This window comes from Lonchura striata, chromosome Z, assembly GCF_046129695.1.
Source record: "Lonchura striata isolate bLonStr1 chromosome Z, bLonStr1.mat, whole genome shotgun sequence".
NCBI classification, from domain to species: domain Eukaryota; kingdom Metazoa; phylum Chordata; class Aves; order Passeriformes; family Estrildidae; genus Lonchura; species Lonchura striata.
Genome location: NC_134642.1, coordinates 32,713,328 through 32,726,430, shown reverse-complemented (window position 1 = coordinate 32,726,430; position 13,103 = coordinate 32,713,328). Strand labels below are relative to the sequence as shown.

At 34.4% G+C, this 13,103-nt stretch overlaps 1 protein-coding gene across 1 annotated transcript in view; it reads left to right on the top strand.

Moving 5' to 3' along the window:
• Window positions 1–10,557, top strand: part of NDUFS4 (NADH:ubiquinone oxidoreductase subunit S4) — a 47,520-nt gene extending 36,963 nt beyond the window's left edge. Inside the window, exons 3-5 of the mRNA XM_021553890.3 lie at window positions 2,872–3,044; window positions 6,543–6,616; window positions 10,349–10,557. Of these exons, the coding sequence (XP_021409565.1) occupies window positions 2,872–3,044; window positions 6,543–6,616; window positions 10,349–10,452 (351 nt within the window). The 3' untranslated portion in view covers window positions 10,453–10,557. The remainder of the gene's footprint in view (window positions 1–2,871; window positions 3,045–6,542; window positions 6,617–10,348) is intronic.
• The last annotated feature ends 2,546 nt before the right edge of the window (window positions 10,558–13,103 follow it).

Below are 13,103 nucleotides of genomic sequence, written 5' to 3'. Positions count from 1 at the left end.
AGACTAAGAGTGCGCCTACAGGGAATAGGAATCTTAGAGCTTCTGTGCTCTTTAGGTGTCAAGTATGTGATAGATGCCAAGCCTTTTTATTCCATATCTTTGGCAACAGCTCAGCTATGCTACAGTACCTTACATGTCTACAGCAAGCAAAAATCAGTGATTTTATGTCAGGACAACTTGAGCTTCAGCAACCAGAAACTCATTGTCCTAACAACTGTCTGTTCAATTGCCAGCTTTTAAAATGGGGAAGATATCAATAAATGATTGCTAGAAGGCATGGAAACTCTAGCCATAATGAATGTTAGTATGGAGAACTAGCAACACCATGTAGATATTTCAGTTTTGGAAAGCAGGGAGGTTTTAATTTTCAGTTTGAAGATATTTTTATGGGATTAATCCTATATTATTAGTGAAATAACCTCAATTTAGAGCCAACTGAGTGCCAAAAAACATGGCTTGAAGGGTTTGTCTGGGGTTTTCATTTTGCTTTCATCCAGATAAACAAGCCTAGGCATTTCTTTACTATGTTAATCTCAGAAATATAGCATTTATTGATTTTAACACTCTTTTTAGATGGTGTTATGTATGCACTGTGTAACATTTTTATGATTTTCTTGTGTTAAGTCTTCAAAAGAGAAAATAGTATATGTCCATAATGTTATATAATGTAGTATCTTTATTTTAGTAGTTACAGATTATTCTGAAAGAATTCAAAAACTTCTAAATCTGAAGCATAAAATTCATAATTCAGACTTAAAAGTTGCTGAGAGTAATAATAGTAAAAAAATAATTCTGAGCTATTCTAAATTTTATGTCTGAAAGTATTTGATGATAACTACCCCAGCATTTTTGCACATACCATATTATTAAAGAGCAGAAAAATAAATTTTTTGTGACTATTACTGCATTTTCATATGTTTGTTAAATATAGATATAGAGGTTAGTATTTCAACCTATTCATATAAATAAGCAAGCTGAAACATTGAATCTCTGCCAGACTTTACTGTAGGTGAAAACTCCTTTTTGTTAAACAAAGCACTTTGCCAATTCAAATTAGAAAAATTTAAGCAAATTCCTTCCTAAACTGCAGCTTAATCTTCAGCAGTGAGAAGTGCCAGTCTGTCAGAAGGTATTTTTACATAGGTGTTGCAACATTCCAGTAGCTGGTACTGCTTCACTTTCATATCACTGCTAGACTTGGATTAAAAATAAGCATGACTTGGTCCTAATGAAAGCATTTATAATTGAATTAAGATAGTTCAACTTTTTTCTATGGTAATTTGGGAAAAAATGTCAGAAGTTGGAAAGCTAGTGTGGATGCTTGTTTGTTGCCCCTGCTGTCCTAGTTGTAAATGTAAGTCAAATGCTTTAAACTTCTTCCCTTTTATAGTTTTGAGGGACTGATCTCCCAAATTTTGTAAAATCAAATTGGAAATGAGAACTGCAGCTTCTCAAAAGATGGTCTGGTGACTGCATCAGGAAGTTTCAAGTTTGCCACGAAGGAAAGTCCCATAAAGTTAGTAGGTACATTTATGTAAAATGACAGTGTTCTATTTAAAGTTCTCATTTAGTTCAAATCATGGCAATAGTGTCAAGGTAAGTTCAATATGCCCAAAGTTTTGCTGCAGTTTTCTGATTTTGACCAGTTTACTACTTGTGCCTGGAAGGAGGGGAAGGGAGGGGAGTGGAGGGGAGAAGGGAGACTGAGGAGCTCCCACTGGCCTTTTAAGTATGTAAGGAACAGGAGTAGTTTAACCTCCTTAGAGATTGATTTGATGTTTGATTTCAGTCTTTACTAGGATGAACTGACAGGTTAATTTTGCATAATTACTGTTTAGTTTTTAGCAAAGATGTTCACTTTAATTATATCAGCTGTTGCTGAGGGTAATTTTTCATAGCAATTCTTGTGAGGTTTTTCTGTATCTTACACTTTATTAATGTCAGTTAATATTTTTAGGCTGGTTTGAAGGATTTATCTTTGTTAGGTTTATTTTGAAGGTTTATCCCTCCCTAGCAGAGGACGGCATCCTATTATTGATTATATACAATGTTACAAATCTTTTATTTTTTGAAGTTTGGACTCTCCTAAATAATTTTGTCCTCACAAATATACTGAAGAATGTTATCAGCATCAAATGTCCCTCTCTTGATCTTGAACATGAACAAAATAACTGATTGTCAAATGCTGAGTCATAACTGCATACATGACGAGGTTGAATGGCTAGATAGATAAGAGCTAAATTCTAGCACCTTCTCTGCACTGTCAAACAATCAGTAGCATATTGTGCCTCCTCCTTCATGCTAAGGATAGTTTCTTGAGTCACTATAGGTGTTGGTGTTACTTAACAATATACAGAGTTAAGCCCAAGGGAAAGCAGTTACACTTCAGCACACACTTGGCTAGCAAGTATTTTGGTGAATAGGTCTTGTTCATATTTTGGGATTTGTCAATGTTTCAGTCAGCACTCTTAATATTTTCCTGAAGGAAGAAAGTGTTTGCACTTTTCCACATTTACTTTAGCTGGTACAAGTTGAAGCAGTCCTGAATTTGCAGCTGTGGACAGAGGAGAATGGGGGGAAATGTCCTTCCTGTCCCTCTGGCTCTAGCTGTTTTGTAGATGGGAGATGAGCAAGTTTACATAACTGATCCAAGCAAAATCTAACTCAGCCAGGGGAAGTATAGTAATAGCAGCCCTAACATGTGTCACCTTCATTTGTGTTCAGCTAAAATCATAATGTATTTTTCTAATTTTTTTTTGCTTTTGTAACTTTAAAAATAAAGCATGAATTTATGTATGAAGCATAAGCAGTATGATTTTATGAGTCTCTTATGAATCCTTCTTTGACAAGTCACATTATGTTTTTTTTTAGGATATCACTACTTTAACTGGTGTTCCAGATGAGCACATCAAAACCAGAAAAGTTCACATTTTTGTTCCAGCACGCAATGCAATGCAGTCAGGAGCTAACAATACAAAGAAATGGAAGATGGAATTTGATAACAGGGAGCGCTGGGAGAACCCTTTAATGGGCTGGGCATCTACGTGAGTACTTAGTGATTTTGAAAACACTTTTCTTCTATATTTGGCTCTCTCTAGTAATTAAATTCAAAATATTAAGTTATTTCTACCTGTAAATCTGATTGTATTATAACAGTACTTACAGTAAGTGGTTTGGTTTGTTTATTGTATTATTTGTAATCTGTTAAGTTTAAAAGCAGATTTTTAAAGGTCACAATGTCATCTGGAAAAGTTCGAAAAAGATGTTAACAACCACACATTTAAATTATTACAATGTGGGAATGTTACTGTGTGGCAGCATCAGGACCAGAAGTCATTAGTAACTTAAAGGAGTTAATCATTCTCAGCTCTCATTTGCATCTTTTAAACAAAAACAATACTTCCAGATTTTTTTTTTATCCTATCTAAAATGAGGAGTCATAACTAATAAAAAAACCACAAGAAGCCCAGCTACTTAAAATATTATTCTATTTGTTAAAGCATTGTCAATATTAGCGTTAAAATCTTTTAAATACACTAAAAATCCAGATAGGTACTATTCTTAGGTAAATATACTGTAATTTGGAGATGTAATTACAACTTGTATGCATCTAATTTTTAATTCATTTTTTTTCCTCATATGAATTCATTACCTACATTTCACAGTGTGGTTAAAATTCCTGTAGACTCTGAGAACTATACCAGCAATTCCTCTGACAATATTGTAATTTTGATTTGGAGCTGTCTCCTTTGAGGCGTATTCAGAATAGTTAATTATTAGACATAAACCAAAATCAACCACTAGAGATTATTTTTCAAACTTCAGAAAGAATACAATGTGTACTGAAAGTGTCTGGCTACAATCATATCAACACTTATCATTAGAGAATACAAAATTTTATGAAAAAAAAACCTATAAAACCTTAAATAATTTCAGGATGAATTTTTTTGAGATGTATTAACATTCTAAACCCAGTCACAGAAATTATTTTTTTATATACAGAACAAAAATGTATCCAGAAATTTAGTTCAAAGTACCTAAGAAATTTATTTCAAAGTAACTCTGAAATTAAGTCTTCCTGTTGCATTGATTTCTCATGAAAATTTGAGAAGGCTTTACATATATTTTTTATTTTAGGGTAGGGAAAGGAATTTCTCATGGGTTAGCAAGCTCCAGGTAGGATAAAAAACAAGTGTTCTGTTGAGATTCAATGCTAGTAGATTAAAGGTTTTGTAAATGAGTTTGTATCTTAATTTTCAAGGCGTTCTTGTAAAAACTCTTAGTGTACACTCTGGTTACCATTCAGCATCCAAAAGTACCTGAGAAGAGTTTCTTCTCTTGAGATTTAATTTCTGCAAAGAACATTTCTTAGACAGTTTTCCATTTACTTTTGAATATTATAAATGGGATTAGTGGGTAAGAGCTCTCTAGGGCCTACATATTAAAGCCCTTTTTTCTCTTAACTCAGTATACTTGAGTATATTGGAAAGACCTGTAGGTCTTTCCTATATTTCTGTCAGTTCTTTAATATATTTCAGTCTTATTTGGGGCTAGAATTTTTTTGCACTTGTTGTTTCTTGACTGTTTGGGCTTTTTTTCAGTGAAAATTTTCCAGTTATAGATCTAAGTAAAATGGGCCCATGACAATTTTTTTTTTAATTAGGAGGTTTCATTATGAGAATGCCTAAATACATTTCTTGGGTACACCTTGTCATATAAAGCTGTCAACAAAGAAATACGGGGAAGTGCGAAGTTTTCATTGTATGAGATGTCATAGAACAAACTGCGAAATCCTAATTTTCAGTGATTGATAGAACAGTTGGGGGTAGGCATAGGAAATTCTGCAACACTGGGTACTGCTGACACTATCAGGATGTCATACTGGACATCCTGTTCTTTTCATCCTGTTTTGGACATTCTGAAATTCAGTTTTCTCACAGAGTTCATTTATGGAAATAAATCAGAAATCTATTTAGATTGAATGAAAGATGATTCCACATTAAATAGAAACAATAATTTCTGCACATTTCTCATTTTCCAGCTGTCTCTGTCCTGGAAGGCTTTTGCCATAGTTGCAGTGGAGAACAGGCACTGGTCCCTCACCACACTTCATTTCTAAAGTTTCTTTGTTCCTTTTTAGTAGTGTTGAAAAGATTTTTCCAACCCCAATTATGGAAGAGAATAATGATAAGCAGAAGTTGTCACTACATTGCAGTACACTGGGGCCACTTGATGCTTCACTGGTCATATCATCAACTAATTCTTAGTTTTTAATTCACTTACCTGCTATTATAAGAAAAATCTTTAAATATCTTTAAGAGAGCTTATCACAGTGGCTTGCGAAAGTGTATTTTCTGTCTTTATCCTGGTTTGTTTGTTTGTTGTGTGTTTTTTGTTTGTTTCTGATTTTTTTTATTGGGGAATATATTGGATATATAGTGAACTCCATTTTTCCATGTGTACATCAGATAAAATTACATTGTCTTTGCTGGAAGCGAGATTCCCCCTTTTCCCCTCCCCCTTCTCCAGTCACAGGCTTTGCCCTTTATTGTAGAGAGTTCAGTGTATCTTCAGTCTTTTTTTTTTCACTTATCCTTCTAGCTTCAAAGGGAGAACAGTTGAGAGGCAGCTCCTTCAATAGTTTGTTGCAATTTGGTCTTGTCTTTCCAGTTGTCTCCCAGGCTCATAGGCAGTGTTGTCACAGGGAGGTTTTATTTATCTTTGTGTTGCTACAGCCAGTATCTAATTTCTTTAAGAGTTAGAAGTCTGCTTTTTTTTTTTTTTAATCCTTTGTCATTACTCTTAAATTGAGATTTTATAGCAACAAATAAGGCAATTTTATGTTTTTACTGAGAATTTAATTTGTTTCAAAAACCTTTATGGTATTTCATTCATGCAGTTGAGGAATAGCTGGTCATCTAAAACTAACCACTATGTAATTAGTTAGCTAGCAGTTAGCATTTTGGAGCTTTATTTGCAGTTGTGGCCTGTGGTCTGCTTGCTGTGTAGGAATAAATTGTGGGGGTCATGTGACCTCAGCCAAAGCAGAAGTTTAAGTATTTTTTTAATATACTTTTCAGTTTCTGGTTAATTCCTTCTCTGCTCACTTCAGTATTCTGTTCTTTTCTGTCCGTGATTATTCCTCGCCTAGCTGTTCTACAGACACTTGGTCTCCTTGAAATGTTCAGAATTACCTTAGACCTCCTGATCTTACAAAAAGAAAGGGATTTTACAGATTTAAAGAGTCTCACAGAGCAGTTACTATAACCTCAGCAAGTGGTTAGACATTGTGTGTCTGACAACCCAATTAATTTTTGCAAGTAGTTGTGAAGGAAGTCTAACACTCTGAAAGAGTAAAACAGTACTTTGCAGAAAGTAAGTGTTGACCCTGAAAATAATCTTTAGAAGTGTGTTGAATAGTTTCCGAGTTGGCATACTGCAGTGAGCTGTATAATACAGAATTTGATTTAACATTTGAGATACAGATACAGTTTTTATTCTATTTCCAATATGCCTAAAAATTGTCATCTGATTACTTACAGAGCTGATCCTTTGTCCAACATGGTTCTTACTTTCTCTACTAAAGAAGATGCCATTGCTTTTGCTGAAAAAAATGGTACGTATTGTATGTATGAGCTATGAGAAGTTAATCCTTTCATAGGTAATCTTGATCTCAAAGTATTAACAACACAATAAGTACAGGATAAATTACCTTCCCTCTGTGCTGCAGAGTTGTTAGACTAGTGTTCTACATGGGGAGGAGTAAAATGGGAAGGGAGGATATTTCCAGGGGTGCTGAATGCGTTGAATTTAGACTTTCCACTCTCTAGAAAGGTGTTTCAGGTGTTTGTCCTGTCACTGGTCACCAGAGGGGAGATCAGCACATCCCCTCACTACTCCCCATGAGGAACCTGTAGATTTAGGATGTTGTGTCTATCTCTGCCCATCATTAGAGTCTACACACATATACTTTATTCTTATTCATGAAAAAGACAGTAGAAAAGCCAGTATAATTACTTAATAATTATTAAGCCAATGTCACATCAGAGGGAATGTATCTGTAAACTTAGTTAGGCTTGTATTTCCTGACAGAATGATGGTACCACAAACAGTACCCATAATCTCAGTGTTTTGAATATTCAGCAGTCCTTTGTTTCTCAAATGTTAGCATGAATTTTTTGCTGCTTTCTTTTCTTTTTCTTATTTTGTTCTTTTAAATCAACTCAAATTTCATTAAAAAGTTAATCTTGATGCTTAGTCCCTATGGATGTGAAGATGATTAATTACATTGAGATAAAGTGAGGAATAGCACACATGAAGTGTAAGGTTCTTTGGAAGTCTTCCCTGTGGTGTGCAGCTTTCAACTATATTTAGTCTGGTGTACATAGTAAAGTTTCTTGGTCAGACCAAATTATGCAAAGTTGCTAGATGGTTGATATTCTGCACCACAAATGTGATAAGTCCATTAACATGTCAGTCTAAGAAACTAAACCATTTAATGTTTAATTTATTTTCACTTTCTAATAGTAAAAGCTAGAATATAATCTGTCTGTTTCTCTTTAAATGGATTTTTTTTTTTGCTTAGCAGTACTAATTTTATTGAAAAATAGGTTCTATTATCTAAGAAATTAATAAGATCACATTTGCATTGGATAATCTATGCAATTTTATTAGTGTATTTTACTGGCTTATGAACAAATGAAATTAAGGAGAATTTGGCATTTATGCTTCTGTATCATTCATGTTATTTCTTGAACAATTCAGCATACAGGAAAAAAAAATTAATGTAATGACCTGCTTATGTAATCTCTTTGTAGATGTTACATTTTGACTTTACAAAATGCAGACTCAAGTAAAATGCATTTGTTCAGTGTAGAAAGTTTATGCCTTCAATGAGTTAGAAATTACTCCATTGTGCATGGAACCAGCTAAACTAAGGCTATGACTTGGTATTAATATTAGCAATTCACTATTCACTTAGCTTGTACTCTTAATTTTACCATAACTGAGATGCACCAAACTTTTCTGTAGATACTGGCTTGCCTAACTTTTAATTTCATTTTTTATTTATGTATATGTTATGTGCATAATATTTTCTGTGGTGATAGCTTCAATGTCATGTGTAGCTAGAAATACAAATTTTTCAATATTTAGATCTGCTTTTTAAAAGACATTAGAAATTTAGACACACTTTTACACTGGAAGTTAACATGATGTTAGCTTCATGACCAAGACAGTATTGAGACATACATTAAGTCTAGGAACACAAATTACTATGTCTTTCTGTTCCTCTTGTATGTAGCACACAAATTTGCCATGACAGAATTCCTTAAGAACCTAGAATGTAATTTCTGAAAATTCTAGATAGTGCAGGTTATTTTGGTACAGTTAGTAAACTTAAGAGTTCTTTCTCACCTAAGAACTTAAGGAGAGCAGGAGATGTCTTTCTGCCTGCCCCATCTGATGTGTTTTCTAATGTCAGAATAGCAGGACTGGATACAGTAACAGGAGACATTGCTGTCCAGTGTATTACAGCTGAGGATGGTCTTGAGTTCTAGGCAAGGAGGTAACATTTTTAACTGGAAGAAATGAAAAAATTATGACTGTTGACCTAACTTTTTTGTCCTGTCTGAATCACTGAAGCAGTTGTTTAGAAACATACAGCTTAAGTAACAAGGATGGAAAGTTTTTCTACTCCACAGTAACCTTTAATCAGGTGGTGAGGGTGTTCTTCTAGAGAAGGTGAAATCTGCTTTCTGTCTACATGGCTTGTATGGCAGGGCTTTGGGCAAGAGGAACTTCCCCCAACGGTCTGGTGTTTTTATAAAAGTGACCTCTGCTCTCTGTCATGAACACCTCAAAGTGCTGGTCTGAAGGAGTCTATTCCAATGTGTGGAACCTAATCACATATGGTGGCCTCTTACAATCATTAGTTAGATGTAACTGATTTTACGCGTTTTGGCTATCTGTGGCAGTGCAAGTCATTGTGCTGGCAGTTGCAAATCTCTTTTAGAGGCACTCGGCCCCTCTCCATCTGGTGTATAAAAAGATGAAGCAATACTTTGGGGCTGTAGATTCCATTCCAGCAGCCAAGTGTCTCAATGTTAGGTGTTACAATGCTGAATGTTGCAATACTGAAGTCTGTCTCTGGATCTAGTTCTGGCTGTTTACTCAAGCCTATATTTTTTAATCAGAACAGGAGGCAAAAGCCAGTGTTTTCACAGATGGAAAAATATGTTTTAAAAATTTCTGTTCAGTGTTTCTTACAGAGAATAGTTAACTTGGAAATTAACACTGGTTGAAACTAATAAACATGAAGAAAATGTTTGTGTGACATTTGTGAATAAGCAAAATTGATGCAGTGACATGACAACTTGTGTATCTTAGAGAATATTTTGATGTGTAGCTGTATCTTGACTGTTTACTGTGAGCACCTTAAGTATAAAAATTCAGATATATATTAAGCATTTTAGGGCTTGCAACTTTCAGTTTTAAAACTAAGGAAGAAAAGTACTGTCTTATGAGTATCACTTAAAACTTCATACTTAACCACTTCTGGCTTCAACAGAAGTATCTCAACTTTGAGTGAAATATTGCAGCTAAAGAGACCAAACTTTGGAGTACTGAGTGCTGCCCTGGCAACTTTCCAGGCACCTGGAGGCTGCAATCAATTTGCATTTTGATTTACATAAACACTAATGTCTCCACCTCCTCTTTTCTGACATTTTTAAGCATTTCTCTTGCTTAACTATCACATAATTTACTTGTCTTCTATCACTTCATTCCCTTTTCTTTTTGCTCCTAATTTTTTATATTATTACAAAAAATGTTAAGTATTAAGCTCCTTTCTAATGTTGAAGTTTTTTCTTTGCTTTTTGGTTTATTTTTGGTTCTCCTTCTTTTCTTTCTTATTAGCTTTCCAAGGTGTCCATTGTCTCCCAGCCTTTGAGATTGATCTTTTGTATGTTGTTTTATGGCATGTGTTTTCTTACCTTCTTTGTTTCCTGTGCCAACATACAGAGAGCCTTAGTGCTTCTGTGTGCTATGGAGTTGTGGAGCCATGAACTTACAGGACAGTCAGTCTTCCCTGTTGAGCTTTTCATTGATGACTGTCAAGTTTTTTGCATGGAGGTCTGTAGTATGGTCAGGTGTTCCCATCTCACAGAATGGTAATTTGCCACATGGCATTTCATTATTCTCTCTTGCCAACTAGAAAGGAACAATTAGTGGGTGCTTACATTTAAAAAACATATTAAAACCTTTATATCGGATCTGCTGTATATTGTATGCTGAGAATATAATTCTTGCTGTTTCTTGTCTCACCCTGCCATTACCCCATAACCTCTAGGCTGGAGTTATGATGTTGAAGAGAAGAAGATGCCAAAACCGAAATCCAAGTCCTATGGTGCAAATTTTTCTTGGAACAAAAGAACAAGAGTATCTACAAAATAGGTTGGCATTGGGGGTGTGACTGTGAATAAAGTCAGCTGTGTTGTATTTATAGTTCATGGATAATACATCTCTTAATCTCCTAATAAATTTGACCTTTAAACTACAGATGCATCTTGTGATGTCTATTTAAAATGATTTTCATGTCTCCAATTGAACCTGTTATAAACTTCCCTATATATAGAGGAGATTTGAAGTGTTCATACTTGTAAAAACTTGCTGTACTAGGAATCTGTTAAAAGGAATGTTTGAAATCAGCAGCAACTTTAGAGGTTATGATTGATCTTTGATGGTAATTTTGTATCTACTACCGTTTTTAAACTTCTGAACTTCTATAAGTTCAGTAAGTTTTGCATAGGCAAAGTCTTTCAATAAAAGCTGGGTTTTTTCTTTCTATACAAGACAGTGTTGGCAGTTAAAGAGCAAAGGGTGGATAAAACTCAAGACTCTTCTGTATAAATCCATATTACATAACTCTTTTCTGCTGAGATTAATACTGTCATTATCTCAGAAGCATTTATGACTGGAATAGAAGGCACTGGGTTTTGTTTTGCTTATGGAGCAGGTTTAGTCTGGAAGATAAAGATTGTTGTTGTTTGTCTGTGATGTTCTTGAAAAGTGAAACTAAGCCAGTTGAACATTCACAAATTAAATCAGAATACTTGAGTGCTTCACACAGTATCAGCATATACTAATTGCATAATTACAGTTCTGGGTATTTTATTGCTGGTTACCTGTTTATCTGAATTGAGGTTTCCTGTTACTTAACAGGAGATATAGCAATAGCATCTCAGCCTTAACAGCAAGTATATATTCTAAGCTCAATTTGTCTTAAATGTTATTGAATTATAGTTTTAAAAAGGCATAATGTTATATTTGAAATGTTTGTTTATATATCACTGGCTGTTGCTTTAAATGCTTTAACTTAACAAGTTATGGCATTGGTACATGATCAGTAAAACACTTTACAAATGGGGGGGTTGTACACCTTTTCCCTGTGCAACTGAAAGTTTTATACCACCTGTCACAAACGATACAGTTGAAACAGCTCTCTCCACATAGATCTAAGTAATGGTGTGAGTGCTGTGTTAGATTTTAACAAAAAGAAGGCTTAAAACTGTCTTGTATTGCCCAGGTTTTATTATTTTATGGTGTATATTCTTGTTTCAGTTTTAACCAGCTCCCTATATGCTGGCTAGCATTCATGTAAAGCATTGGTTCTGACCCAGTTTCATCATAATCAGCCAGTTGGATGAAGTTGCTATTTTCCTATCACAGACAAAAACTATTATTCCAATTCATCTTCTGTTGAATTTTGAATGCTGCATTTTGCAGTGGAGCCTGTAGTCCTCCAGGAGTACCAAAGTGCACCAAACTGGAATCGCAGCCACAATCTACTGCATCTCTTTGTACTCCAGTTCAGCTTAATATGCTTATATTAACTAACAAGACAATAAAAAGAAAAGCCATTCATTGGAGTTTTTTTCTTCTGTTTCTTCCAAGTAAAAGCAGCAAGTTCTTCATTTAATGATCTTCAAGCTTTATCAGATTATCAAAATGAGAAATCCACAGGTATCTAATGCAGCAGAGACACAGCTTGGTTTTTGAAATAACATGGTCCATGCAATTGACTGATTAGTGTTAGATACCTAACATTCTCTTTGAACACCTAATTAATGAAATTGCTCTCTGTTAATTTATACTTCTCATAACTAGAACCAGTTTCACATAAAGCAGAGTTTCTTATGTCTTTGTTTCTCCTGGAAAGATAATGTAAATACTTAAAAGGAGAATTTGATAAATCCCCTTATGTTTCTAAGGAAGAAATATTTTTGTTTGTTTCTTTGTTTATGATTGTGTATAATTCATGCCACCTTGAAGTCTTTAAGTTGTGTTTGAGCCCTGATCTTCTTTTCCTTTCATCATTTTCATAAGACTTGGATTTTTTGATCCTATTGCATGATTTAGGAATGACCATGGTGACAGTGAGAATAGAATTGATTGTAGTCATTATGGTCTTCAAACCTTAGAAGTAGTACTGAGGGCATGAGTGTGCAAGGAAAGTTGCAACAAGAACATATTTTAGAGATCATTTTAGAGATCACACTTTCATTACTTTACAAAATTATTACAACTCTAGGCTGAAACAGAAATTGTACAAGATGATCTGGCTGTCTTAAGTACTCTCAGAAGTGAATGTTTGATAGGTGAACTCCAGCTTCTATTTACTCCACAGTGTTTTGGGATAAGTAAAATTGCTCCTGAACCTTGAATATGTCAAAAGACAAAACAAGTAAACTACCATAATTGGTAATTTATGACGAATAAGATTAGCAATTCATCTGAAGGAGAATTAGAATGTTGAATGAGACTACAAATTCATTTTGGCAGAAGATTCAGCTGTGCTGCATCTAATTAATATAAGCTTTTAATTGGAAGAATATTTGAAACCTGTGAAAGTAACAAAATCATTACTGGGTAAAGAAAAAGTGTAAAGCTCCCAAGTAAATGGAATATGTTCTTTACCAAGTGGAATTTGTTTGCAGGTCACGTGTCTTGCCACTTTACATGGCAATAGCAAAAAAATGTTAAAGGATTACTAGGAAGTTGCAGTATTGCAGAATAAAGTACCACAGATGTTACATTTACATTTT